This window comes from Amphibalanus amphitrite, unplaced genomic scaffold (genome assembly GCF_019059575.1).
Source record: "Amphibalanus amphitrite isolate SeventyFive unplaced genomic scaffold, NRLGWU_Aamphi_draft 000340F_arrow, whole genome shotgun sequence".
Classification (NCBI taxonomy): Eukaryota; Metazoa; Arthropoda; class Thecostraca; order Balanomorpha; family Balanidae; genus Amphibalanus; species Amphibalanus amphitrite.
The window spans coordinates 475,667-501,202 of NW_024881835.1; the positions used below are offsets into that span (position 1 = coordinate 475,667).

The window sequence follows — 25,536 nt, forward strand, 5'->3', positions numbered from 1 at the left end:
CCTCAATAACTCCTGACCTAAGGTGACCTAAGACTTGAAATTTTGTGCGAAGGTGGTAAATTGATGCCCGGGAAGGTACTGAAAATTTGGTGGCGTTGCTGTTCAGTAAAAACCACAGGGGGGCAATTTGGCCCCCCTCCCCAACGGGCGAGGGTTAACGTTTACCTAGGTATGCTTCATTTTGCATCAGCTTATTAAATTTTGGGAGACTGATCAAGACACCTTTGGGATGAAAGATACCAAGCGTTTTAGGTAAATCATCCATGCTTAGTAAATTTCCACAGCCCATGATTTGATGATGTTAAATGATAAGCCCTGCAAAATGATTATCTAGCCTCTCATTACCTTTGAAAATTTGGAGCAAACTTTGCAACAACAACAATAACCAGTTTGCATTTTTGTGGTAGTTCCATTCTCTAAAATTCATGTAATCAAATTTTGAGATAATATAGGAATTTGGTAAAGATCAATGAGAGCTATGCTGATGACTATTTTAGAAAATGTTCGCTTATTTTTGCACGACCATAGTTAAATTAAATAATCCAATCACACACCTCAAAAATTGAGGAAAACTTTCTAGTCAATAGAGCACTATAAAAAGAAACAAATTTCGATCAGACTGTCCAAGCACTGAAACAGGCGGACGTCTGTTTTATATCAACAGCCAGCCAAAGAAATATGAATAAATGAATGAATGCATAAAAATAAACAAATTCAATCTGACCTTATCCCAAGGAGGCTCTAAACTTGACCTATTTGCCGTCGGTTAAAACTGCAGTGGACGACTTACGCAAATACAATGCACCCTCTGAGTACCATGACTTATGAACTATGCATGTGCCCACGGTGACTATAAATACATGTGCCATACTCTCCTATTCAACAGCTGTACTGTGATGACCTTTGGTGACCTGGCCATGGCCTTTGTGTTCATGTGGCGCCTCAAATAAGTACGACACTTGGTCTTCTAAGTACACAGATGCATTCCGGCTGCTGAACATGTCAGCCAACTCTTCGGCGTCCGATCTCGGTAGCTGTCAGCTGACCTTGCCTTTGAAATGTTGAAATGTTGAAATGCTGCAGTGCTGTATGTTGAAACTTGTAATTTGAGCATTTGACTTGTCGCCCTTGTTCTGACTTGTAATTACTTTCGCAACAATTGGGGATTTTAAATTTCGCCTAGTGAGTTGTAATTATTTATTCATTTATTTATTTATTTATTTTATCTAACTTTGAATAGATTATATATGTTCCAGAGTGCGCTCGTCCGGGTACCCAGTGCTGTTAATAAATGCACATTAGCGTCAGTTTTTCTCCATTCTGCTGCCAAAGTGAAAATTGACAGCAATGGATGGAGCAATGGACAGCAATGGAAAATTGACAGGATGGATAAATGCGTGTAACACCTTTGCACTTGTTAATTTGTTGCTAATAAACAATAAATTAATCTGGCCAGCATTTCCGGGTCAAGATGGACGGCAATGTATTCACGCAAAATTATTTCGCTGAGTCTTTGGGGCGGCTAAGGGAGGATCAACTTCGGGGCATTTACTTACGCCCAATTCAATAACAGGATTGATGGATTAATCCCAACCACCAACTCAGGTAGTTGGGAGCATCATTACAAATCCATCGGCGTCCGGCGGTGCTGGTCTCGGACCGGCCATCGGGCCGCGGGGTGAGCGCTTTTTTCCTGGGGCAGTCTCATGCTGGGTGCCTCAGGTCTGCTGTCGGGTTCCTATTGCGCTTTACAGGCTGTGAAAGAGGCTGTGAACGACTCGCGATAGCCATCCATTGCCAGCTTTGTGGCATTGACTGAGTGCATCAATTATGGAAGTTCACATCAGTGCATCAACGGCACGACTGCGCTGTGATATTGATTCCCCCACAAATTGTGGCAGAGGACCGCTCTGTAGGTATGTTCAGCCACTGAAGCGCACCACCGGGTTTCATTGCAGGCCGGCGCCGCCTCTGGAGCCCGGTGCGTGGGCGGCCGGCAGTCTGCGGCGCGGCCGCACCTGACCGTCGCTCGCGCCGGCACATCGATCTGCCCGCTCGTCGGCCGGCCGGCCGACAATCGATGCCGCCGGGCCGGGCCGGGCCGGGCCGGCCGGCCGCCGACAGTGCAGGGCCGCCATGGCCGCCGACCGGCCGCGCATCAGTGTGACCGCCTGGGGCGGCGGCCAGTCGCCGCCGGCAGAGGCGCGGCTGGCCTCTGAGCTGGCGCGGCTGGGCTTCGGCGGCGCGCCGGCTGCCGGGCCCGCTGCCGGCCGGCTGCAGGTGCCGCGCGCCGGCCGCCCGCCCGCCGCCGGGCCGCCGGGCCTCTGGTGCGACGAGGCCGAGCTGATCCACTCGTGTGCGCTGCTCAGCCGCCTGCTGGGCATGCCCAAGAGCTTCAGCACTGGCGACATGGCGCAGCTGCCGGAGGAGGCGGCGCCGCGGCGCGCTGTCAGCCTGACCACGCTCCAGGAGCGGCCCGAGCTGGCGCAGCCGGCCCTCGAGCCGGCCAGCCGCTCGTGCAGCACGTGGGTGGCCGTGGGCGACCTGGGCACCAGCTCCCAGCTGCCGTCGCCGCAGAGCCGCCAGAGCGTCAGCCACGCGCCCTTCTCCGCCGCCGACCTGGTGCGCGCCGTAAACAAGAAGGTATGCCCCGAATTCTCCCCGCCCGTCGGCTGCCGGCCGCCCCTTCCTCGCCCTCTTCGCCTCACCCAGTAGACCGGTGTCAGCTTCCCAAATGGATGATGATCGCTGGGGATCAAGATCAAGGTCAGGCTTTCCCTTTCGGTGTGTTTCCCGGTGCGGACCCCTGCCGGGCGGATTCCGGTGCTCCCCATCCCCGGCCCGCCGAGCGCCCTCGGCTCAAAACAGCCGCCGTACCGTGGGAGGCTCAGTGCGCCGCCGTCGGTCCGACTGACGCCGGTGACGTCTCAATGACGCCCGCCGGCAGCCTGTTGCTGCCCCGCCGGGCCGGCCGCCGCACCCTTTCATAGCGCTAATTATGAGCCGCGTCGGCGCTAGGTTGTTTGTGCCAGGAGGTGGCGATATTGGGCTGGCTCACACACCAGGCGAGAGGTGCCGATATTGGACCGACTCACACACACACCAGGCGACGGCAGGCTGTCGGGCGGGGCTCATAATGTGCACTGTGTACATACACTGCAGCGTTTGCTGATGCTGTACAGCCAGTACTTAACGTTTGATTAAGAATTATCGCATTATTATTCACGTTATTTCCGTAAACTCTTGAAAGCCTGATAGGCGATAATGCTCACCCGCAAAATAGGGGGTTGTGAACATCATGTCTGCTCGGCAAATTCAATATTCCTGATCTCAATGTGAATTGCATGTAATTTGACTCCTTTATAAGGTATATAAGGTATAAGGTTTCTCTGCAAAGGTATAGAGAAATTCGGGCGGTTGTAAAACAGGCATACAAAGAAGCAGAGTCCAATTACAAAAGTAGGCTTGGGTCGCTCTTGAAAGAAGACAATAGACATTTTTGGAAGTATGTTAAAGCAAAAAGGACTAAAAAAACGGGCATTACCTCTATTGTATCCGAGAGTGGGAACATTGTCCACAACCCGGAGGATATAGCAAATATTCTTAACAATCAATACAAAGGGATATTTTGTGAGGAAGATGATACAGATACAACATCATTGAGCGATTGCACTCGCACGTCGGAGGTTATGCCGCCGGTTCTTATTAGTTATCATGGCATCGTAGGCCTCTTACAAAATATTAAGGTCCACAAAGCGTGTGGCCCTGATGGCATTAGCGGGGCTATTCTAAAACATTGCGCAAAAGTGGTCGCAATGTACCTCAAAATGATTTTCGAACAGTCTCTTGATATGAAAGACATTCCTCACGATTGGCGTCAAGCCACAGTGCACCCAGCTTTCAAAGGGGGCAGTACCAAAGAACCTGTAAATTATCGTCCAATTTCGCTCACATGTATATGTTGTAAAATGATGGAGCGTATTTTAGTTTCCCATATTGTGATGCACCTAGATGATTTTGACCTATTCTCTGATAGTCAGCATGGATTCAGAAGACATCTTTCTTGTGAGTCACAACTGTTACTGCTTTATCAGGATATTATGTCATCCATTGACAAGAAAAAGAGTGTTGATTTGGCATTCATTGACTTCAGTAAGGCGTTTGATAGGGTTCCACATAAACATCTCTTAACTAAACTAAAAATGTATAATTTAGATGATAACGTTCTTGGCTGGATTGAAGCCTTCTTATATAATAGAACGCAGAGAGTTCTGGTTAATAATTGTTATTCTGATGTGATTAGAGTTACGTCCGGTGTCCCACAAGGGAGTGTATTGGGTCCAATATTATTTCTTTTATATATTAACGATCTTCCGGATATGATTAATTGTCAGATAAAATTATATGCAGATGATGTTGTTCTTTACACAGACATCTTAAGCAATGAAGAATGTAGTTTTTCGTTACAGGCAAATATAAATAGATTATCTCAATGGTGTTCCAAATGGAAAATGTCTATTAATGTTGGAAAGTGTGCTATCATGAGAATGACAAAGCAAAAACTTGCTGCAATGCCTAGATACTTTTTGAATGGAATAGAAGTTCAGGTTGTCAATGAGTTCAAATATTTAGGCGTGCATATTTCGAATAAATGTACCTGGCAAAATCATGTACAACATGTCACTGGTAAAGCGAATCAGATGCTACGATTTATTAAGCGAAATTTCAAGGATTGCCCACAGGCTGTAAAGGAAATCATGTATTTGTCCCTTGTTAGGCCACATCTAGACTATGCCAGCTCTTTTGGGACCCATGGGGAGAGGGCATGAAGCATGAGCTGGAAATGGTTCAAAGGCGTGCTGCTAGATTTATACTTAATGACTACGACCGACATAGCAGTGTTACTGACATGCTGGCCACAATAGGATGGGTATCCCTAGAGAGCCGACGTAGAGAGGCGAGATTATGCTTACTGTACAACTTACACCATGGCAACATGAAAGTAGATGTTAGTAGAATTATATGTGAACCTAGCTATATATCACGGAGTGATCACCCTAAAAAGATAGAGAGACTTCCGTCGAGATTACTTCAGTACCATAACTCGTTTTTCCCAAAAACCATAAGAGAGTGGAACCAACTTTTGCCCAGCATGATGGAAGCCGAATCTGTGGAAGATTTTCGGAAAAACGTTCAAACACATGTAAATTCGGCGTAAACGTGATTGTAATTGAAATTGCTCATGAGTAATGCAGAATGAATCAATCTAAAATCAGTAGTAATGTGAGTCGGTATCTACTTGTGTGTATGTACTTGTGTGTATGTGCGATACTGATGTGTGCATGATGTGTGAACCAGATTTAACATCACCAGGGCCAACCGGCATTCGTGATTGTTGTAATACATGATACATAACATACCAAAAAGCCAGAATTATAACGTTCTTGAGATGTGAAAGCGGTAGGGGAAAGTGGGGTAAGACGGTCAGGGTAGGTAAGACGGGCACCCCTTCTGCAGACCAAACCAATAGCGCTACGAGCAAGAAAAGTTAGGACCAGAATTGCCTTTCCCACTACACACCACCATTCAAGTCTGGTGAATTTGTGTTCAGTCGATAATCTTTTATTTTGATTTCTTTAAAACACTCATTTCATTGAAAACATCCATAATGTATTGTGCAAGCTTTTGTGTACAGCACTATAGAGTTAAAAACTCGCAATCACTTGTGGTACACTCATATGCCAACAGTGTTCATTTACGGCGGATTTGCTTTGTCTGCATCAAATTGTCCACAGCGAAAAATCGTGCTGAACTTCTGACATTGAGTTTGGGGTAAGACGGGCAACTATGAACCCAATGGGTCTGTAATGGTGAAAATATTTTTGTTGCTGTAGGAAAAAAGAAGCATTTCTAATAAGAATATGTTCGATTCCGATACTCACAGACATGTTAGCAATATTCCTTCGGCACAGTTTATTCTCGAATAATGAATGTGAAAAACGGTTCTACATGGCTTCTGAACTAGGGCCTATATAGGAGCATACGCCTTCTGCACGAATCTCGTATACTGCCATTTCCGAAGCACTTGAGACCAACGAGCGACTGTATAAATGCGGCTAATCTCGGGCATTTGTTGCGAGCTGCGCTGATCGGTGAAAGAAGCTGGCCGTCTTGCCCTACCCATGTGACCGTCTTACCCCATGGGGTGGGGTAAGACGGGTTTTTGCAAGGTTTTGCAAAAATAGCTGCAGTTTATTTGTTGAATCAGGTCTAAGTCTCATCTTCTGGCAAATGAAAGTAAAATGTCTGAAAAAGGTTTTCACCCAGTTTCCCGTTTCTATGATGTTTCTAACCGGCCGAAAAATGGCTCCAAAGTTAAGGTGCCCGTCTTACCCCACTTTCCCCTACCCTGCACGTGAGCATGTGCAAACTGGGTCCCCACTGACTTTTGCACGGCAGTCGGCACCCTACTCACCGATCTCTCGTGCCCAAATTTGAGCGCAATCGGCCCAGTCGTTCTCGAGATCTGGAAGTGCATGTGCGCACGTGCATTTATATTTTAATATTCATAGAAATACCTATAATAATTATTAGTGATATTCTACGCAATGCTTTAACGTGAATCGCCACACTCCCCTGGGTCTTCCAATCCCCTTATTTATATATTTATACCATTCGGGGCAATGTCAGCGGCAGAAGCTACCGACAGCAGCGCCTAAAGAAAACGGTCCTGCCACATTATCGCTATCCGAGGAAAGCATACGTGATCTGGTCAGACCTCACTGCAGCTTCCTCGGCGCATGAAAGCCAAATAGTTATAGTGCGTTTGGAGTTTAATTTGAGAAGCAAATTTAGAAAAGGACATGTACAGCCCTCTGCAGACTGCGTGGTAGGTATCCTTTTTTTCGACAAAACCGAGAATAACGCGAATACTATGCTATCGGGCACTCGGAAATCGTAACAGAAAGATGTGCGAGACTCCGCAGCTTAGATTGGCATTATCATCGTATGCATTTTCCATCCAGTTTGGCAACAAAACCCAAAAGTTTATATTTGCCCCCAAAACGAACTTAAACATTTTGTTGCCACACAAGGCGTAGGTATGCTTTGTTTATTGATAGGCCCTATCGAAGGAGTGGAGCATGGCGCATCTATTTGCAGTGAGCTTCGACCGACTGATAACATGCAGACTTTTGAATTATAATCAGTTTTGTCGGAAAAAGAATACCTACCACGCAGTCTGCTGAGGGCTGTACCTATGATACGGCGTTGAGTCTAATGGCTGAAACAGACTCTTTCCGCAGTTAGGAAATCGCATGCGAGAGCCTATTCAAATACATGGAAGCGCGCTGGCATCAATCGCGCGCACCTCCCGGATGCGATTGATTTTTATTCTATTGCTTTTTATTTAGCAATTTTAATGCAGAGCCGGCATAACAGCATCTCGGTCTTAACGCTGATGCAACGTCAGATCAGTGCGGAATGCGGATGGCACTCGGCAAACTGCTCGCGCACTCCAAACGCACAGCGGGCTCGGGCTGTGTCCGACCAGCGCGGCTCTGAGCCTGGCTCCGTGCCGGATGGCAGCCGATCTCGCCCTGTCAGTCAATTCTGTCGTCCTGTCAGTCAGTCAGTCAGTCAGTCAGTCAGTCAGTCAGTCAGTCAGTCAGTCAGTCAGTCAATCAGTCAGTCAGTCAGTCAGTCAGTCAGTCAGTCAGTCAGTCAGTCAGTCAGTCGATAACTTTAGCTGGCCTGAGCCGGCAGTATGTTAGTCTATCGTCTCGTCGACATGTCAGTCAGCCAGACTGTCGCCATAAATCTGGCCGATCTGAGCAGGCACCAGGCAGTCTGACCGTACTGTGTCATTGGTCTGTGGGCCTTTCTGACCAGACTGTGTCATTGATTACCGACCGGCCTCTGTCAGTGGCAGTGGTGGACAATTCGGTAACTCCGATCGATAATGATTATCGAAGTCGTTATCGACGATAACGTTTTTTCAAGTTTATCCTTATTGATTATCGTTATCGAACTAGCGTTATCGATGTCCCCGTTTCGGTCAGTCGATAACGATAATTTCATCAAATACGACGCGAGCTTATTTATGGGAATATGTAGTTTACTTCAACGTGGGGTTTTGAACTGAGATATTTTGAGCTGTTTTGTGGATTGAGCATTGAAAAAATTATGTTTGGAAAGTCTTTCGGCGCAGCGAGCTCTGTCGCCAAAAATATTCAAGCTTTTGTTTGTACGTTTGTTTGTTTGTTTGTTTGTACCAGAAAATTAACATTTTCACTGTTCTAAGACTTTCTTTTTGTGTAAGCAGCTGGGTTATAATGGTGTTTCATGAGCGAATGGGTTATATATTAATTAGAAGGTTTTCAAATATTAGATTCCTTTCAAATATTTTATACTTTCGATTTATTTCTTATTTGAAGTTATCGTTATCGTTATCGCGTTATGGAAATGACCGATTTGATTATCGAATTTCGTTATCGAAATCGCTGACCTCGAAAAGGTTATCTAATTATCGTTATCGAAGTCGGGGTCAAGTTACGAGTGCCCACTACCTGGTTTACTTACCTGGTTGGGTTCCCTTCGCTTGGTAGTCTTAGGAAAAAGGGCTGGTAAGGAAGGATAGGAACCCTGTCTCACAAGACACGCCAGTTCAAAACATGCTATACAGTTGTTCCAGTTTGGCAACGTAGGTCACAAGAATGAGAACTGGAAATGTGTGTCTGCAGTATGACAGGCAATAGATACATTTCATGTTAGCGATAATACATACAGAGAATACCAATATAACGAGCGATTTTACAAATATTCTACGAGTTTGTCTGGGATATGCTGCTCTAGACCCCTCTTGAAGAACTGGATGTCCGGAGCAGTAACAACAGATTCAGGGAGGCTGTTCCAATCCAGAGGTTAACACATCGTTTGGAGAAAAAAACGCTTACGTACATCAGTGCACGAACGGGTCACATAAATCTTACGACTGTGACCTCTGGTGACGCTGCAGTCGGTTAGAGTGAACATGGAGTCTGGACTTATACAGCTGTGACCATTCACAATCTTCCAGTACTGGATGAGGTCAGCCCTAGTCAGCCTTCCCTGTACAGAGTAGAGCCCTAGCCTGTTCAGTCTCTCTGCATAAGTTAAGTCTGATAGTGACTCCACGCGCTTAGTCCATTGCCTCTGGACACGTTCGAGTTTCCGAGCATCCTCCACGTAGCCTGTGTTCCAAAGACACGAACCATATTCAATAACTGGTCTGACGTGGGTCTTGAAAAGGAATGTCATAAAATCAGGATTGCGACACACTGTGGATTTGAGGGAGCTGTGGCAGAGTCCTGAGGCCTTGTGAGCGACGGATTCAATGTGTAGGTGGAACTTCAAGGATATGTCCACTGTAACCCCTAAGTCAGGATGTGAGCTGACAAAGGGTAGCGGGTTCCCATTAAGGACATAGGGGGTGGGGGGCACCCGTTCTAGGTTCCGGGAGGATCTGGAGAATCTTAGCACGGCGCATTTACTGGCGTTTAGATGCAGTCCCCAGGATTCAGAGGTGCGCACTAGAACGTCCACATCAGATTGCAATGACTGCACAGGGTTGGTATCGTCTGCGTCAGTCAACCTGCAGTACATGCATAAATTTTTAAGTCATCAGCGAACACCTTATGCTTACAAGACAGTTGAGAGGCTATGTGGTTGATATACACAAGAAAAAGGAGAGGGCCGAGGACCGATCCCTGAGGGACACCACTACAGCCTTAGAGCTACTCAGTATGTCCATCACGCCGACCTGTAACGTTCTGTGAGAGAGAAACGATGAGATCCAGTCAAGCAGCGAGCCATGGGCGGCGCCACCGTGGGGTACGTGGGGTACTAGTACCCCACAGTCATTTGACTGTGGGGTACTGCATATACCCAGTACCCCACAGTCAGGAGCCCAGTCTGAACTTTTTCAAGACTTTTAAGTAGTCGTGCAATGGCCATCTAAAACCGTTAACCCGCGCCCTGCTGGGGGTCCTGGATTTCCACGCCCTGCTGGGGGGGGGGTGTTTGAACACCCCCCTTCTAACTCGGCTCCTGGGCCACGTAGCGATACGCGGAAGGCGGCGTTCGAAAGAGCGTAAAAAATAATGACGAAATCACTTCGGTCAATTTTTGTTCAGGTCAAAGGTCAGGTCACCAGAGGTCATTGAAGGCAAAATTTCGCCGATTTCCAGGTCGAATGTCGAAAATTTCCAAGAAGCCAACGCATAACTCGGGAACCAATAGAGCTACAGCGCCGCGGAAAAGTGCATTCGATAGCCCTATTAACGCCCTTTCTGAGTAATTCTCTCAGATTTGACCTAACGTCAACGGTTTTGCCTGCAGGGGGTAAAAACTGCAAAAATAGCCGATTTTTTCGGAAACAGTTTTTCTGCAATAACTTTTGACCCAAGCCTTGTACGAGCTTACTTTCACCGGCATCGTGTTCCTCTCGTCAAGACGCATCGAATGAACTATAACTTGACCTGGAAAGGTCAACTTGAAAATTTGACCTCAGGTCAAGGTCATGACCTGACCGGAAAGGGTCATGTTGCATATCAGTCGATCCGTATCGTCGAGCTGAACACATATAAGGCATTTTCATCGCTCTAGCATGCCTCTATCAAAAGTTATTTGCGAAAAACTGTTAGATACCATTCGTGACCTAAGATGACCTCAGGGCATAAACAAGGGTCACGGACACGATTTTCATGTTCAGTGTGTCTAAACCACCTGTAATGCGGTGTTTGGGAGTGTTTATAATGTCTTTCGTCCAAAAGAGACGCATTTCATTTTTCTCCCATTGACTCATAATGGGGAGGTCGCAAAATTGACCTGACCTTAGGTCATCGATATCAAAATTCTGAGATATACATTTTGTACATGCTATTGCTCTTAGCAATCGCTGAAAGTTTCAAAGCGATCGGTCACTCGGTGTAGCTATGACAGACATTGAAACTTTTTATGAGGTGAGGTCACTTCAAGTGACCTGGTGACCTGACCTTGAATGACCTTGGTCTGAAATTTTCACAACATGTGTAGAATTGATGTATGATAAGGTGTACCAAAAACGGCGGCGCTCCGCGCCGCCGTTTTTGAGATATTCGCGAAAAACCACAAGGGGGGTGTTCAAACACCCCCCCCAGCAGGGCGCGGGTTAAATGGGTTCTAGCAGAGATCAAATAACTATTGCCGACAGAGGGCCAATGCTGACAAATTTAACAGGCGGCTGTTACAGGCCGCTACTGATCGGTAGGTCGCTTTAAAGGCCTGTCCTGTCGCGTATTCAGAGGGCCTTTATGTAGCTTAGAGGGGCCCCCGTCAAGCGATTAGGAACCCTTATAATGTGCTCAGAGGGCCCCGTCATCGTCAAGCGTTCAGAGGCCCTTTAAGCGCTGGAAGCCCTTCTGTCGCTCAGAGAGGCCTGTCAGACGTTCAGGAGGCCCTTTAAATGCTCAGAGAGTTTTCTTGTAGCTCAGAGGGCCCCGTCACGTGCGATTAGGGGCCTCTTCATGCGCTTAGAGGGCCCTGCCGTGTACTCATAGGGCCTTTACGTACAGTGTGTCTAAAAAGAATGTACCGTCGCCACTACGTGGCGCTGGTGTCGCGAGCCGATAGTTGGCTGAATCCGCACCAGACCACACATTCCCGCCAGGTGCTAGGTGACAGCTGCGCAGCGGCCGGTAGTAGCGTAAGCCCGAACCTTCGTGACACGACCCCGGGGGGGGGGGGGAGGGAGGGGAGCGGGCGGGGCAGCGCGTGTAGGGAAGGGTGCTCCAGCAAGCTGGCAGTTGTCGCGGCCAAAGGTCAAGGGGTCACACACCAAGCGAACGGACGCTGATGTGGGTTGGTGGGGATCATGAACTTGTGTGTGGTAGGTGCGTATTGCGATGCACGGGTGATACGCCAGGTCTAAGCCAAAGGATTCAGCGGAGAGCTGAAGAAAACACCTGGTCAACTACGGCGAATAATAGTGCTGAAAAATGGAAAGTATGGGTCAATGCAAGCCTTCATGACTATAAACAACTTTCTGAGGACGCAAAGGCCAGCATTGAATAACGATATCCGGATCGAAATTAGCAATGATTTATAATTAAATGCCGAACTAATAGCGCTGCAAAACCCTCCTAGTAAATTGTCAAGTCGGATTATACCCACTTGAATTAAACTATCCTAAATAAAATTGTTAATTAACTTTCTAACACTGACGTTCTTTATCATACGATAAGTATGGGGTTAACCAAGATTCAGCATCTTCCGCGTTCAAACAATCACCTGTAAGGCTAGAACATTAATGGCCAGGTAAAAACATGGTCGGGATTTGATTAACCGGATTATAAGTCGATTTTTTTAGTCGGGATTTGATAAGTCAGATTTTTTTACGCCAACCGCATTTTTAAGTCAAGTCAGGTCACTGATCTATGACGTCATAAATGAGCAGTCCTAAAATGAACTGTGTGAAACTGTCCTAAACTGTCCTCAACATTTTAGGACTGTGTGCACACTCCTAAAATGTTCAACTTCGCTACACCCTCAGTGCAGAGCTTTCATAGGGAGATGAAACTTACAGGATCTTATAGTATGATCGAGAGTCTCACAACTTGTATAAATGTATATCTCGGATTTTCTGAAGGGTCGCCTGAGATCAGGTCAGTCTCTCACCATTAAAAGTCAGGGGAATATGGAAATTGCTAGTTTGGTCCGGAAATGATATACAACTATCTCAAATTCTCAAGCACACGGAATCGTGATTTCATGCGCTCCTTGCAAGGTCTGATGCTTTAATTTTGCTTTGTTGATCTTGCGTGACGTCATTTATCACGTAACCAAGGGTATCAGTTTTTCGTCAATAACTCCCGATCAACTAAAGCTACCGAGTCGATAAAGCCACTAATGGACATGAAAAGACCTGCCGAATCGATTGATATGCAATATGACCTCCTTTGACCAGCTTCGTGACCTGACGGGCTGTGACCTGACCTTGACCCGAGGTTAACACCTTAACTCTCGCCCATATTGGTGTTTTTCCAGCCGCAAACGTATAAGGGGGGGGGGGGTTCGTTTGACCCTCCCTTGCCGTTTCGCCCCTGATCGAGCTAGAGCTTCGCGGAAAAAACGAGCGTGTTGGCCGTGACGAGAGGAAGTCGATGATGCCCAATTTTAAGGTCCTAGGTCATCGGTTGACTTTCCAGGTCAGGTCAATGACCCAAAAGTCGGGAAAATCGGGCCTGTTAGAAAGTCGTAAAGCGTGGCTGCTATGGGGTTTTCGGGGTGCTGATCACGAATATCATGTTAGTTTTGATCACAGATGATGTCTTCATGCATTTAGGCCAGGTCGGGTCAGGTCAGGTCAGGTCAACCAGTAAGGGTATTCGTAGTAGGTGGCAACCGCCTCTGACAGCTTCGCAACATGTTACGAGGGCACCAAAACTACTTCGTAAATGTTCATATGGCTGCTAAATTCGAATTCAGCTCCTAAAACTGGCCTAGAAACATGTAAAACTCGAAAAGTGAACCGAGGTCATCAAAGGTCAATGACCTGACCTGACTTTCCGTTCCGGTGACCTTGACACTCACCCTAATGCATGGAAGCAACATCATATCCCATGTTTGAACGCTTAAAACCACGAAAAGACTGCAAACGCGCCGCTAATGCGAGCCGACATACGCCGAATCGCGATTCCGGCCAAACATGGTCTCGAAAAGTAGGTCGCAGGTCAAAGGTCATTAAGGTCAGGGTCATGACAATTTCAGGGTGGGTGTAAAATTGATTAAAGCGAGGGTAACGAAAGATTCGTCGCGATCGGCCACTTTTTACGCGAGTTATTCGCGAAAAACCGAGGGAGGGGGGTCCGTTCGACCCCCCCCCCTCTATACGGGCGAGGGTTAAGTTAATCTCACCCGAAGAAAAAGTATACCATTCGACACGCCTGAGCTAGACAAACACGATGCTGCTAAAATCGCGGATCTGCGATCATTTTTAGCGAAGGTATTTACCAAAAAACCGAACCTGTGCCTTGGGCCACTTGACCTGACCTCCGAAGTCATCGGCTGACCCTGGTCTTTAAATCGGAGACCAATCGCTGCATTTCGTAACGACGCACACGATCGTTTCTTTCGTGAGGCTCTAGCTCAATTAGGGGCGAATCGGCGAAGGGGGTTGTTTCCTCACTTCCAACCCCCAACGTTCCTCGGTACCTATTCAGAAAACCTGAAGGTCCGGTGAGGGTTAAAACGTTTCTCCTGAACGAGGAAGAAATGTAAAAGTCAAAGCTCTATAGACGTCCTGTAAAAGTGGCCATAATAATAAATTCGTTAGAAATAAGATGCTTTTTAAACGACTTCCTCATATAAAATCGGGTGCTGGGACCAATCTTATAAACGCTTTAGAATGGACAGGGCGTCACTGGCTAAAGTTTGGGTGCAGAAAACGGCTATTACCTAAATGCAAAATGGTTTTCATGCATTTCAGTCAATTGTATATTGTCGGTCCCAGTGGCCGAGCTAAAAAAAAATCGGTAGTGTTTTACATCTTTTACGCCCTAAGAAACTACACCATCTATCGAAGTGGGCGGGCTTATTTGAATGGGAGGGCGCATTATGCACGAATCGAGTGCTTTCGTTTATTTTGGACTGTATTTTACCACATCCACTGCTGGTATCACTATTAATATTATCTAATGCCGTGAATACGACAGCATTCCATTTATAAGATTGGGCCAATGGAGTCGCGCCCCGCGAGCTCGGTTTTCCGCTGGGCCGCTACAGGCCAGGAAGTCGGTCTTCGCCTGAGGGCAGGACAAAGGTCAGCGAGGGAGCGCGGGGTCAGCCAGGTATCGCCAAGTGCCGAGCGGATGCCGCTCCCTCCCCTCTCTTGCCCTCTTCTCCCCTCCCCACCTCGGTATAGATGGGGAGGGACCGAACTGCCAATGACATGCGAGCGGTCAAGGCCGCTCGCGCGGCAGCGACCCTGGCGGCCGGATGCCGCAACTGGGATTCAGCCAAGTTACCGATTCGCCTCCTGTGGGAGAGCCAAACCAGGGGACATACTTTTTAGATATACTGTACCTTAGAGGGCCCCGTCAAGCAATTAGGGCCTTTATCATGTGCTCGGAGGGCCCTCGCCAAGTAATCAGGGGCACCTTCATGCGTTTAAAGGGCCCTCTCTTGTACTCAGGGCTTTTCTGTAGCTCATAGGACCCTCGTCAAGCGTTCAGGGGCCCTCTAATCGCTGGAGGCCTTCTTGTCACTCAAAGAGCCCCGTCAGGCGCTCAGGGACCCTTTATATGCCCAGATAGTTTTCTTGTAGCTCAGAGGGCCCGTTACGTGGGATTCGGGGCCTCCCATGCGCTTAGACTCACTGAGGGCCCTGTCGTGTACTGATATGGCCTTTCTATGGCTTAGAGGGCCCAGCCAAACAATCAGGGGCCCCTGCATGCGGTCAGAGGGCCCCGTCGTGTACGTGGGGGGTTTTCTGTGGCTCATAGGGGCAGCCCCGTCAAACATTCAGGGGCCCTTTATGCGTTTAGAGGGCCCTTCTGTCGCTTAGAGAGCCCAACCAAACGTTCAGGGGTCCTTTATATGATCAGATAGCTTTTATGTAGCTCAGAGGGCCCCGTCACGCGATCAGGGGGCCCCGTCACGCGCTCAGAGGGCCCTGTCGTGTACTCAGAGAGCCTTTTGTAGCTTAAAGGGCCCCGTCACAATCATGGACCCTAATTATGTGCTCAGGAGGGCGCCCATCAAGGAAGCAGGGGCCCGTTTATGCGTTTAGAGGGCACTCTCCTGTACTCAGAGCTTTTCTGTCGCTCAGAGAGCCCTGCCAAGCGTTCAGGGGCCCTTTATATGCTCAGAGAGTTTTCTTTTAGCTCAGAAGGCCCCGTCACGCGCAACCAGGAGCCTCTTCATTTGCTTAGAGGGCTCTGTCGCGTACTCATAGGGCCTTTTCTGGCTTAGAGGGCCCCGTCAAACAACCATGGGCCCGTCAAGTGATCAGAGGACCCTTTCGTGCACTTAGGGGACTCTGTCGTGTACTCAGGGCCATTCTGTAGCTCAGAGGGGCCCCGTCGAGCCTTCTGTATTGTATGCGCTCAGACGGCCCTCATAAAGAGATCAGGGGCCTATTCATGCGCTCAGAGGGCCTTGTGTATTCGCACGGCCGTTCCGTAGCTCAGGGGACCCCGTCAAGTGTTCAAGGGGCCCCTTCATGTGCTCGTGCTCAGAGGCTCTTTCTGTACCTAAGAGTCAAGCGTTCAGACTCCGAGCCAGGAAAAGCGACACGACTCTGCAGTCGGCTCCATCCTCTATCCCCAAAAAGATTATGTGACACTAACACTTGTCCCGTTCTAAAAGCAAAATTTCGTACAAAAAATAATCGATTTCAAATTGAATTGTGCACGGGAATTACCTGGAAATTGTGTCTTAGTTAACCCCCGCCGGCTGGGGGGGGGGGGCTGAAGGGGGCGTTTTTTTTGCGATAGCTCCAAACACGCCGGCGATAGAGAGCTGAAACTTGGCATAGGTATGTACAGGGTCTTTCATAATGAATGTTACTTTTGAACATTTAGTTAGGAGCTCTTAATTTATCACTTCCGCGTGAATTTTATATGCGTATTGTTGCAAATTGATTAGGGTTTTGTCCCAAAAAATAAAAAATTCACAACGCCAATTTTCCTTCACGGAAAAGCAGAGTATGTCGACACCACTAAAACGCATTACGGATTACGGTCGACGGACAAGTCTTCATCCATTGGCTCTCCCCTGGGTCAACACTGAACGGGGTGATTTACCTCAGGCTGCTCAAAGAATGCTTCTGCCTCAGGTCAGGGACAAGGTTCAAAGAGACGACCTGTGGTTCCAGCAGGATGGTGCCACAGTGCACACCATGGCAGCTGTTGCGCCAGTGGCTGATCGAGAATTTCGAAGAGCGCGTTATCAGCCGCCTCACCGAGCGACCATGGCCACCACGGAGTCCTGACCTCTCCCCGCTGGACTACTGGCTTTGGGGAGTCGCATTGGCAGATCTGAGACAAAACCCTCCTGCAGCCATCCACTGCGAACCACAGTGGAGAGGTTTGCTGGAAGCCTGGACCCAGACGTTGTGAGGCGCGGGGTGCGACACCTTCGTCAGAGGGCCGAAACGTCTGCCTTAATTAAGGGCGATACAGTGGAAAATTCCTGAGGAGCATTAAAATGAAAGTTGTGTGTGCAAAAACGCTAATGTGTTTCTGTTTCATGTGATGGTACATATTACATGAGGAACATATATGTCCTGAGAAATAGCTTTTTCAAAAGTAACATTCATTATGAAAGACCCTGTATGTACCTGACCTTGGATTCAAGCCGGATCTTTTGACACCAATCGCACTTTCGGGTCAGGTCAGGTCACTGACTGATGACGTCATAAATGAACCTCTGCACGGTCTTAACCCTCGCATGTGTGCGGCGTTTGCCAGCTTCTAATGTGTAGGGGGGGGGGGTCGGTTGGACCCCCCCTTGCCGTTTGGCCCCTGATCGAGCTAGAGCTTCGCGGAAAAAAACGAGCGTGTTGCCCGTGACGAGAGGAAGCCAGCCGATGATACCCAATTTTAAGGTCCTAGGTCATTGGTTGACCTTCCAGGTCAGGTCAATGACCCAAAGTCGGGAAAATCGGGACCTATTAGAAAGTCGTATAGTGTGGCTGCTAAGGGGTTTTTCGGGGTGCTGATCACGAATATCGTGTTAGTTTTGATCACAGATGATGTCTTTAAGCATTTAGACCAGGTCGGGTCAGGTCAGGTCAGGTCAACCAGTAGGCGTCGTGACGGGTATTCGTAGTACGTGTCAACCGCCTCTGACAGCTTCGTAACATGTTACGAAGGCACCAAAACTGCTTCGTAAATGTTCAAATGGTTGCTAAATTCGAATTCAGCTCCAAAAACTAGCCTAGAAACATGTAAAACTCGAAAAAGTGAACCGAGGTCACCCGAGGTCACCAAAGGTCAATGACCTGACCTGACCTTCAGGTGACCTTGACACCCACCCTAATGCATGGGAGTAACATCAAATCACATGTTTGAACGTTTGAAACCACGAAAAGCTTGCAAACGCGCGGCTAATGCGAGCCGACATACGCGGAATCGCGATTCCGGCCAAACATGGTCTCGGAAAAGAGGTCACAGGTCAAAGGTCATTTGGGTCAGGGTCATGAAATTTTCAGGGTCGGTGTAAAATTGATGAATGCGAGGGTACTGAAAGTTTCGTCGCGATCGACCGCTTTTTACGCGAGTTATTCGCGAAAAACCATGGGGGGGTCCATCCGACCCCCCCCCCCCTACACATGCGAGGGTTAAGACGTTGCAACTTCGCAACGCCCTCACTGCCAGAGGAGCTTTCACAGGGAGATGAAACTTGCAGGACCTGGCATCCATAAGGTGTCTCACAAATTGTGTATTTCGGATTTTTCTAAAGATCATATGAGGTCAGGTCATTTTCGTGACCTCACCATTTAAAGTGAATTGGGGAAAATGCATACAGAATCGTGATATCATGCACTTATTGCAAGGTTCGATGCGTTACTTTTGCAATGTTGACCTGGCGTGACGTCATTTATGATGTCATTAGGGTCATAGGTTTTCTTCAGTAACTCCCGATCAAATTGAGCTAGCGAGTCGGGAAAGCCACCAATAGATTCAGGAAGACCTGCTGAATCGAATGATATACGACGTGATCTCCTTCGACCAATTTGGTGACCTGGGGGCGCTGACCTGACCGTGACCGAGGTCAACACCCTAGGTTGACCTCACCCAAACAAAAAGTATATGATTCGACGTGCCTGAGCGACGGCGAACACGATGCTGCCAAAATCGCGGCTCTGCGGCCGTTTTTTGCGAAGTTATTCCATCGAAAACGGAACCTTCCTTGGAGCACTTGACCTGACCTCAGAGGTCACCGGTTGACCTAGGAACTTAAAATCGGGTATCAATCTCTGCATCTTGTAACGGCACACACGTTCGTTTTTTTCCGCGACGCGCTAGCTCCACCAGGGGCGAAACGGCGAGGGGGGTCGTTATAGCCCCCCCCCCTCGGCCGGCGCGTTTGTAGAAAACCAATAGGTCCGGCGATGGATATACAGTATGCAGTGTACAGCTGTATACAGTAGCACCCCGTAGTTAAAAAGTAGTAGGAACTCGTCCATATTCCGTTATATGAACAATAATTGTCAGGCTCGCAAACAAGCATCTTTGTCGTGACGAAAGGAAGGCATTTCAAATAGATTGTAAATTTAGCAAATAACGCTGGTTATCTTTGTTGGTAGGTAATAGGTATGCAATACTGCATTAAGTATTTTTAGTCTTTTGGCGAGGCAAGCCGGTCCCGTGCTCAGTTGGTAGAGCGTTGAACTCCAAGTGGTGAGAGCACGGGTTCGCGGCTAAACAGTCCGGGTTCGAAGCGCGACGGACGCTTGACGTTTATGGGCCTCCTGACAGGTATGCTTGCAGTTGGTGGCAGACCGTAACCAGACGAAGTCAGCGAGGGTCCGGCCGTGCGCGGCTATGCGCGCACATTAAACTTTGGACTCTAAATTCTGTCATAGAACTGGAATTTGACGATCGGAAGGTAGAGGGCAGGGTCACTGCAACAAGCTTCGCTTAGCGGTGGCTCTGTCCCTGTGAATCCTTCCTTTTGATAACCTTTTGATAAAAGGTTCGGACTAAATTTATAAATAGAAAAAAGAAAAGCTTTCAAGTTCTATCATCTTTTACTGTCGACTGTTAGATTGCTATTGCAAGTGCCTTTAACCCACGCCGTGCTGGTGGCCTGAACTTCCCGCCGAGTGCTGGGGGAAGGGGACGTTTTCACGCCCCCGTCTAACTTGGCTCCTGGGCCACGTAGTTTCGGTGATTTTTAATTTCAGGTCAAAGGTCAGGTCACCAGAGGTCATCAAAGGTCAAATTTAGTCCATTTCAATAATTTTGGAAACTGCCACCGGCTAACTCGGGAACCAATACAGCTACAGCGCCGCGGAAAAGCGCATTCGATAGCCCTTTTACATACCTTTCTGAATACGTAATGATCTCAGATCTGACATCAGGTCAACGGTTTAGCCTCCAGAGGGCAAAAACTGTAAAAATAGCCGTTTTCCCGAACAATGTTTTTCGGCAATAACTTTTGACTCAAAAGAGTCACGACTTTACTTTTGGCAGCACCGTTGGCAGCAGCACATTTTTTTTTAATTTGACCTTAGGTCAAGGTCATGACCTGACTGGAAAGGGTCATGCTGCATATCAGGCGATCCGTATGGTCGAGCTGAACACAGCTGACGTGTTTTCACCGCTCTAGCACGTCTCTATCAAACGTTATGGCCACAAAACTGCTGGTGATCGTTCATGACCTGAGATGATCTCAGGGGCATACAGAGGGGTCACAGGTGTAGTTTTCCGATTCAGTGTGTTATGTTTACGAAGGAACCGATGTTTGAGAGCATTGAACGACATTCGTCCAAAAGAGGCACATTTCAATTTTCTCCCATTGACTTATGGTCACTTGACGTGACCTGGTGACCTGACCTTGAAGAACCGGGTCTGAGATTTTCACAACATGTGCGGAAATGATGTATGAACAGGTGTACCAAAAACGAGATATTCGCAAAAAAACCTGACGGGGGGACGTAACCCCCCCCCTCAGCACAGCGCGGGTTACGCCATGATAAATGTATGGGCCCTTTTCACCATAGGCTCCTTTCACTATGCATGGGCCCTTTTCACCCTAGTACCCCACAGTCAAAAATTCGTGGCGCCGCCCCTGCAGCGAGCCATCAATCCCGATGAGGCGAAGTTTGGTCAATAGTATGCTGTGGTTCACAACATCAAAGGCCTTGCTGTAGTCAAACAGGATTACATCAACTGTGCTACCATCATCCAGTGCCTGTGAAACATCATTGTACACCAGTAGCAACTGGTCAACGGTGGAGCGCCCCGGGCGGAATCCAAACTGGTGATCAGACAAGACACTCAAGACAGTGTGTTCCTCCAGGTAGCTGTGGACATGGGCACATATTAGTCTTTCCATGGCCTTGCAAGACACTGATCATTGGTCTGTGTGTCTTTCTGACTAGCCTTTGTCATTGGTCTGTGTGTCTTTTCTGACCGGACAGTGTTAGTGATCTGTGTGCCTTTCTGACCGGACTGTGTTAGTGGTCTGTGCGTATTTCTGACCGGACTGTGCCAGTGGTCTGTGTGTCTCTCTGACCGGACTGTGTCAGTGGTCTGTGTGTATTTCTGACCGGACTGTGTGAGTGGTCTGTGTGTATTTCTGACCGGACTGTGTCAGTAATCTGTGTGCCCCCTGACTGTTTGTGTCAGTGCTCTGTGTGTATTTCTGACCGGACTGTCAGTGATCTGTGTGCCTTCCTGACCGGACTGTGTCAGTGGTCTGTGTGCCTCTTTGACCGGACTGCGCCGGCCGTGTTTCAGGTGCGGCAAAACTACATCCGGCGACGGCTGCAGATCACGTTCAGGGCGCTGCAGCGACTCTCTCAGAGCGAGCTGAGCCTGGAGCAGCTGCTGAGCGGAGAGCTGCTGAGCCTGGAGCAGCTGCTGAGCGGAGAGCTACCGCCCGGCTGCTGCGGCTCCGCGGCCGGCGCCGCGCCGGCAGCCGCCCGGGACAGCGCCAGCACCGCCGCCGCCACCGCCGTGGCCGCTGCCGCCGCCGCCACCGCAGCCCCGGCGGCCGCGGCGCCCCCGCGAGCCGTCACCGTGCGCCAGGTGGACCGCGAACGGGGCCAGCCGCTCACCCGGTTTCAGCGCAACATGATGGTATTTAACTGGCTGCAAGCACTGGAGGACGACGGCGCAGAGCTCACCGTGGCGTAGGCGGGGCGCACACTGCTGTGATCACTGAGCGGGACAGCGGCGCCCGGTGAGGGGACAGCGGCGCCCGGTGAGGGTATACTCGTACAACGGCGCCCGGTGAGGGGACAGCAACGCCCGGTGAGGGGACAGCGGCGCCCGGTGACGGGACAGCGCCGCACCAAACCGAAAGCCAAACTCGACTGTGCGTTTATGCTGGGCTCAAGGTGGAGAGGACTTCACTCCTCAGGTTGTGTGTAGAGGTGAACCGGTGGTGCTAGGGTGCTAGAGCTGAGTACAAGGTTCGATGTGCCGCAGCGGCCGCTGGGTCCACCTCCCTACCGCGTCCCTCCTTCCTTCCTTCCTCGGTGATGGAACTGCCGGGACTTGTCGGGGCCTGCTTGTCGCTGAATTCTTCCATAATTAGGCGGTGTTTGTGCCAGACTCTTTTTAACTATAGTGGGGATGTTTCCTATCGACAGCCTTTTATATATGAAGTCCCTTGCAAAGGTGTCCACTGCCATACCTGTTGAATTTCACGTTGACACAATCACAAGATTGTCGAATCTGTACCTGAGTGACGCTTACAAATATGACCAATAGCTAAAATTTCTTGAAAAAAAATTCCAAGAAGCCAACGCATAACTCGAGAACCAATAGAGCTATAGCGCCGCGGAAAAGCGCATTCGATAGCCCTATTAACGCCCTTTCTGAGTAATTATCTCAAATTTGACCTAACGTCAACGGTTTTGCCTGCAGGGGGCAAAAACTGCAAAAATAGCCGATTTTTTCGGAAACAGTTTTTCTGCAATAACTTTTGACCCAAGCCTTGTACGAGCTTACTTTTACCGGCATCGTGTTCCTCTCGTCAAGACGCATCGAATGAACTATAACTTGACCTTGAAAGGTCAACTTGAAAATTTGTCCTCAGGTCAAGGTCATGACCTGACCGGAAAGGGTCATGTTGCATATCAGTCGATCCGTATCGTCGAGCTGAACACATCTAAGGCGTTTTCATCGCTCTAACATGCCTCTATCAAAAGTTATTTGCGAAAAACTGTCAGATACCATTCGTGACCCAAGATGACCTCAGGGCATAAACAAGGGTCACGGACACCATTTTCATGTTCTGTGTGTCTAAACCACTTGTAATTCGGTGTTTGGGAGTGTTTATAATGTCTTTCGTCCAAAAGAGGCGCATTTGAATTTTCTCCCATTGACTTATAATGGGGAGGTCGCAAAATTGACCTGACCTTAGGTCATCGATATCAAAATTCTGAGATATACATTTTGTACATGCTATTGCTCTTAGCAATCACTGAAAGTTTCAAAGCGATCGGTCACTCGGTGTAGCTATGACAGACATTGAAACTTTTTCTGAGGTGAGGTCACTTCAAGCGACCTGGTGACCTGACCTTGAATGACCTTGGTCTGAAATTTTCACAACATGTGTAGAATTGATGTATGATAAGGTGTACCAAAAACGGCGGCGATATTCGCGAAAAACCACAAGGGGGGGGTGTTCAAACACCCCCCTTAGCAGGGCGCGGGTTAAGGATGGAGAAGGACGACAGAAGAGAAGAGGCACCTCTTCGAAGAGGTGCCGCCACCTCCTTTAGGATGGAGGACGACGAAGGGCACCTCCTCGAAATTGAGCACCTCTTCTTTTAGTATTTTACACGTGCAGTGGGGGTCACTCACATAGATCAAGAGTATCCGACCTTTGGTAGAAGGGATGCAGCTACCCTACAAAAATTACCGCAAGACAATCGTCCAAGTTGCTGCTGAGATATGAGCCTGTCAAAATCACTACTTTTGCAAAACAGCTTGAACACCCTTGACTTTTCACGTGGCAACTGGCACGTGCCACGACGGTCACTGAGATGTGTCAAGAGTAGTCAATTACGGGGTAGAAGGGATGGGGCTACCCAGCAAAAAAGACCGCAGGCCAATCGGTCCAGCGGTTGCTGAGATATAAGCCTCTCAAAAGCGTTACAGGCCGGGCCGGGCCGGGCCGGGCCGCTCATACTGGGATTTTTCCGTTACGAGTATATTGGAAAGACTTCGCTTCGCTCGCTGCGCTCGCTCGCTCGTAATGACAGCTAAAATGACAACAATATAAGCAGTAGGCACCTACGCAATCGCCTTTCTATCTAACGCGTCTAATACGACACATGGCTGACGTTTTGGACTCCCGAATGCTAAAAGGAAGCGGGTTCCAAGCGGCCCAAAAATATAACTAAACCACATTTCACATATGCGATCGCACATTGCTACTCCTGCTTTTGTGTCAATAAACTCATCAACGAGAATGCTGTCGACTAGTCACAAGTGTACAACTCTACACAATACGCTCGCCTATGTCACAGGACGCATGTGGCATCATTTCGCGTTAATTATCCGGGAAACTCAGGTGTCTCTGATCGGTGGTTGCTGTCAATATCGTCGCGTTCCTATCTGTAGGTGTGCTCGAATGTAAATATGTCAATTTCCTATTACTATCCATCGGAATGTTTTGTATGCATTAACCTATCTTACCTGTATTGTGATTTGATGCTATGACTTTTTACATTTCATTGAGCAGTGGAAAGGTGTGCGTGTTTGTTAGCGGCGACACAGTTATGTGGTGTGGGGTTACTACTCCGTTCAGCAACATGCCTTAACAGGTAGGATTAAGTTTGTGGCTGAAAATGGTGGCAATGCTTCAAAAGTCGATGTCTTGGTTAGTTTCCTGCAGCGTGTGTCTTGTTTTTGCTGTTGTCGCTTGAGACGAATAATCGCAAGTGCATACCTACTTGATTCTTGTCTTCCGTTAGGATTGAGCACTGGCGTTTTCGACGAGATGGCTTATTTCTCGACTTGTCTACCATTGTTGCTCATTGCTTAATTCATTTTCTTACATGGAATAAATATTTTAACCCTCGCCTGTATTGGTGTTTTTTCCAGCCGGGAACGTATAGGGGGGCGGGGGGTCTGTTGGAACCTTGCCGTTTCGGAAGTTTTGATCACAGATGATGTCTTCATGCATTTAGGCCAGGTCGGGTCAGGTCATCCAGTGGGGGTCCTGCCGGGTATTCGTAGTAGGTGGCAACCGCCTCTGACAGCTTCGTAACATGTTACGAAGGCACCAAAACTACTTCGTAAATGTTCATATGGTTGCTAAATTCGAATTCAGCTCCAAAAACTGACCTAGAAAAAAAAACTCGAAAAAGTGAACTGAGACCATCAAAAGTCAATGACCTGACCTGACCTTCAGGTGACCTTAACACCCATCCTAATGCATGGGGGCAACATCATATTACATGGTTGAACGCTTGTAACCACGAAAAGACTGCAAAAGCGCGGCTAATGCGAGCCGACATACGCCGAATCGCGATTCCGGCCAAACATGGTCTCGAAAAGTAGGTCACAGACTCACAGGTCAAAGTTCATTTGGGTCAGGATCATGAAATTTTCAGAGTACATAGTGTGAAATTGATCAACTCGAGGGCACTGAAAGTTTCGTCGCGATCGGCCGTTTTTTACGCGAGTTATTCGCAAAAAAGCGAAGGGGGTCCGTTCGCCCCCCCCCCCATACGGGCGAGGGTTCGCCAGACCTATCGAGTTTTCCACATACCCCGTCAGAGGGATGGTTGTTTGACTGGTTTGGCCCCATCGCCGTTTCGGGGCCCCTAAT

At 48.4% G+C, this 25,536-nt stretch overlaps 1 protein-coding gene across 1 annotated transcript; it reads left to right on the top strand.

The window, feature by feature from the left end:
- Positions 1-2,136: 2,136 nt before the first annotated feature.
- On the top strand, positions 2,137-24,788 carry LOC122388962. The gene is made up of 2 exons (XM_043380560.1): positions 2,137-2,643; positions 21,486-24,788. Exons 1-2 carry the CDS (start codon positions 2,137-2,139, stop codon positions 21,882-21,884), a joined length of 906 nt encoding a protein of 301 aa, XP_043236495.1. The 3' UTR covers positions 21,885-24,788.
- The last annotated feature ends 748 nt before the right edge of the window (positions 24,789-25,536 follow it).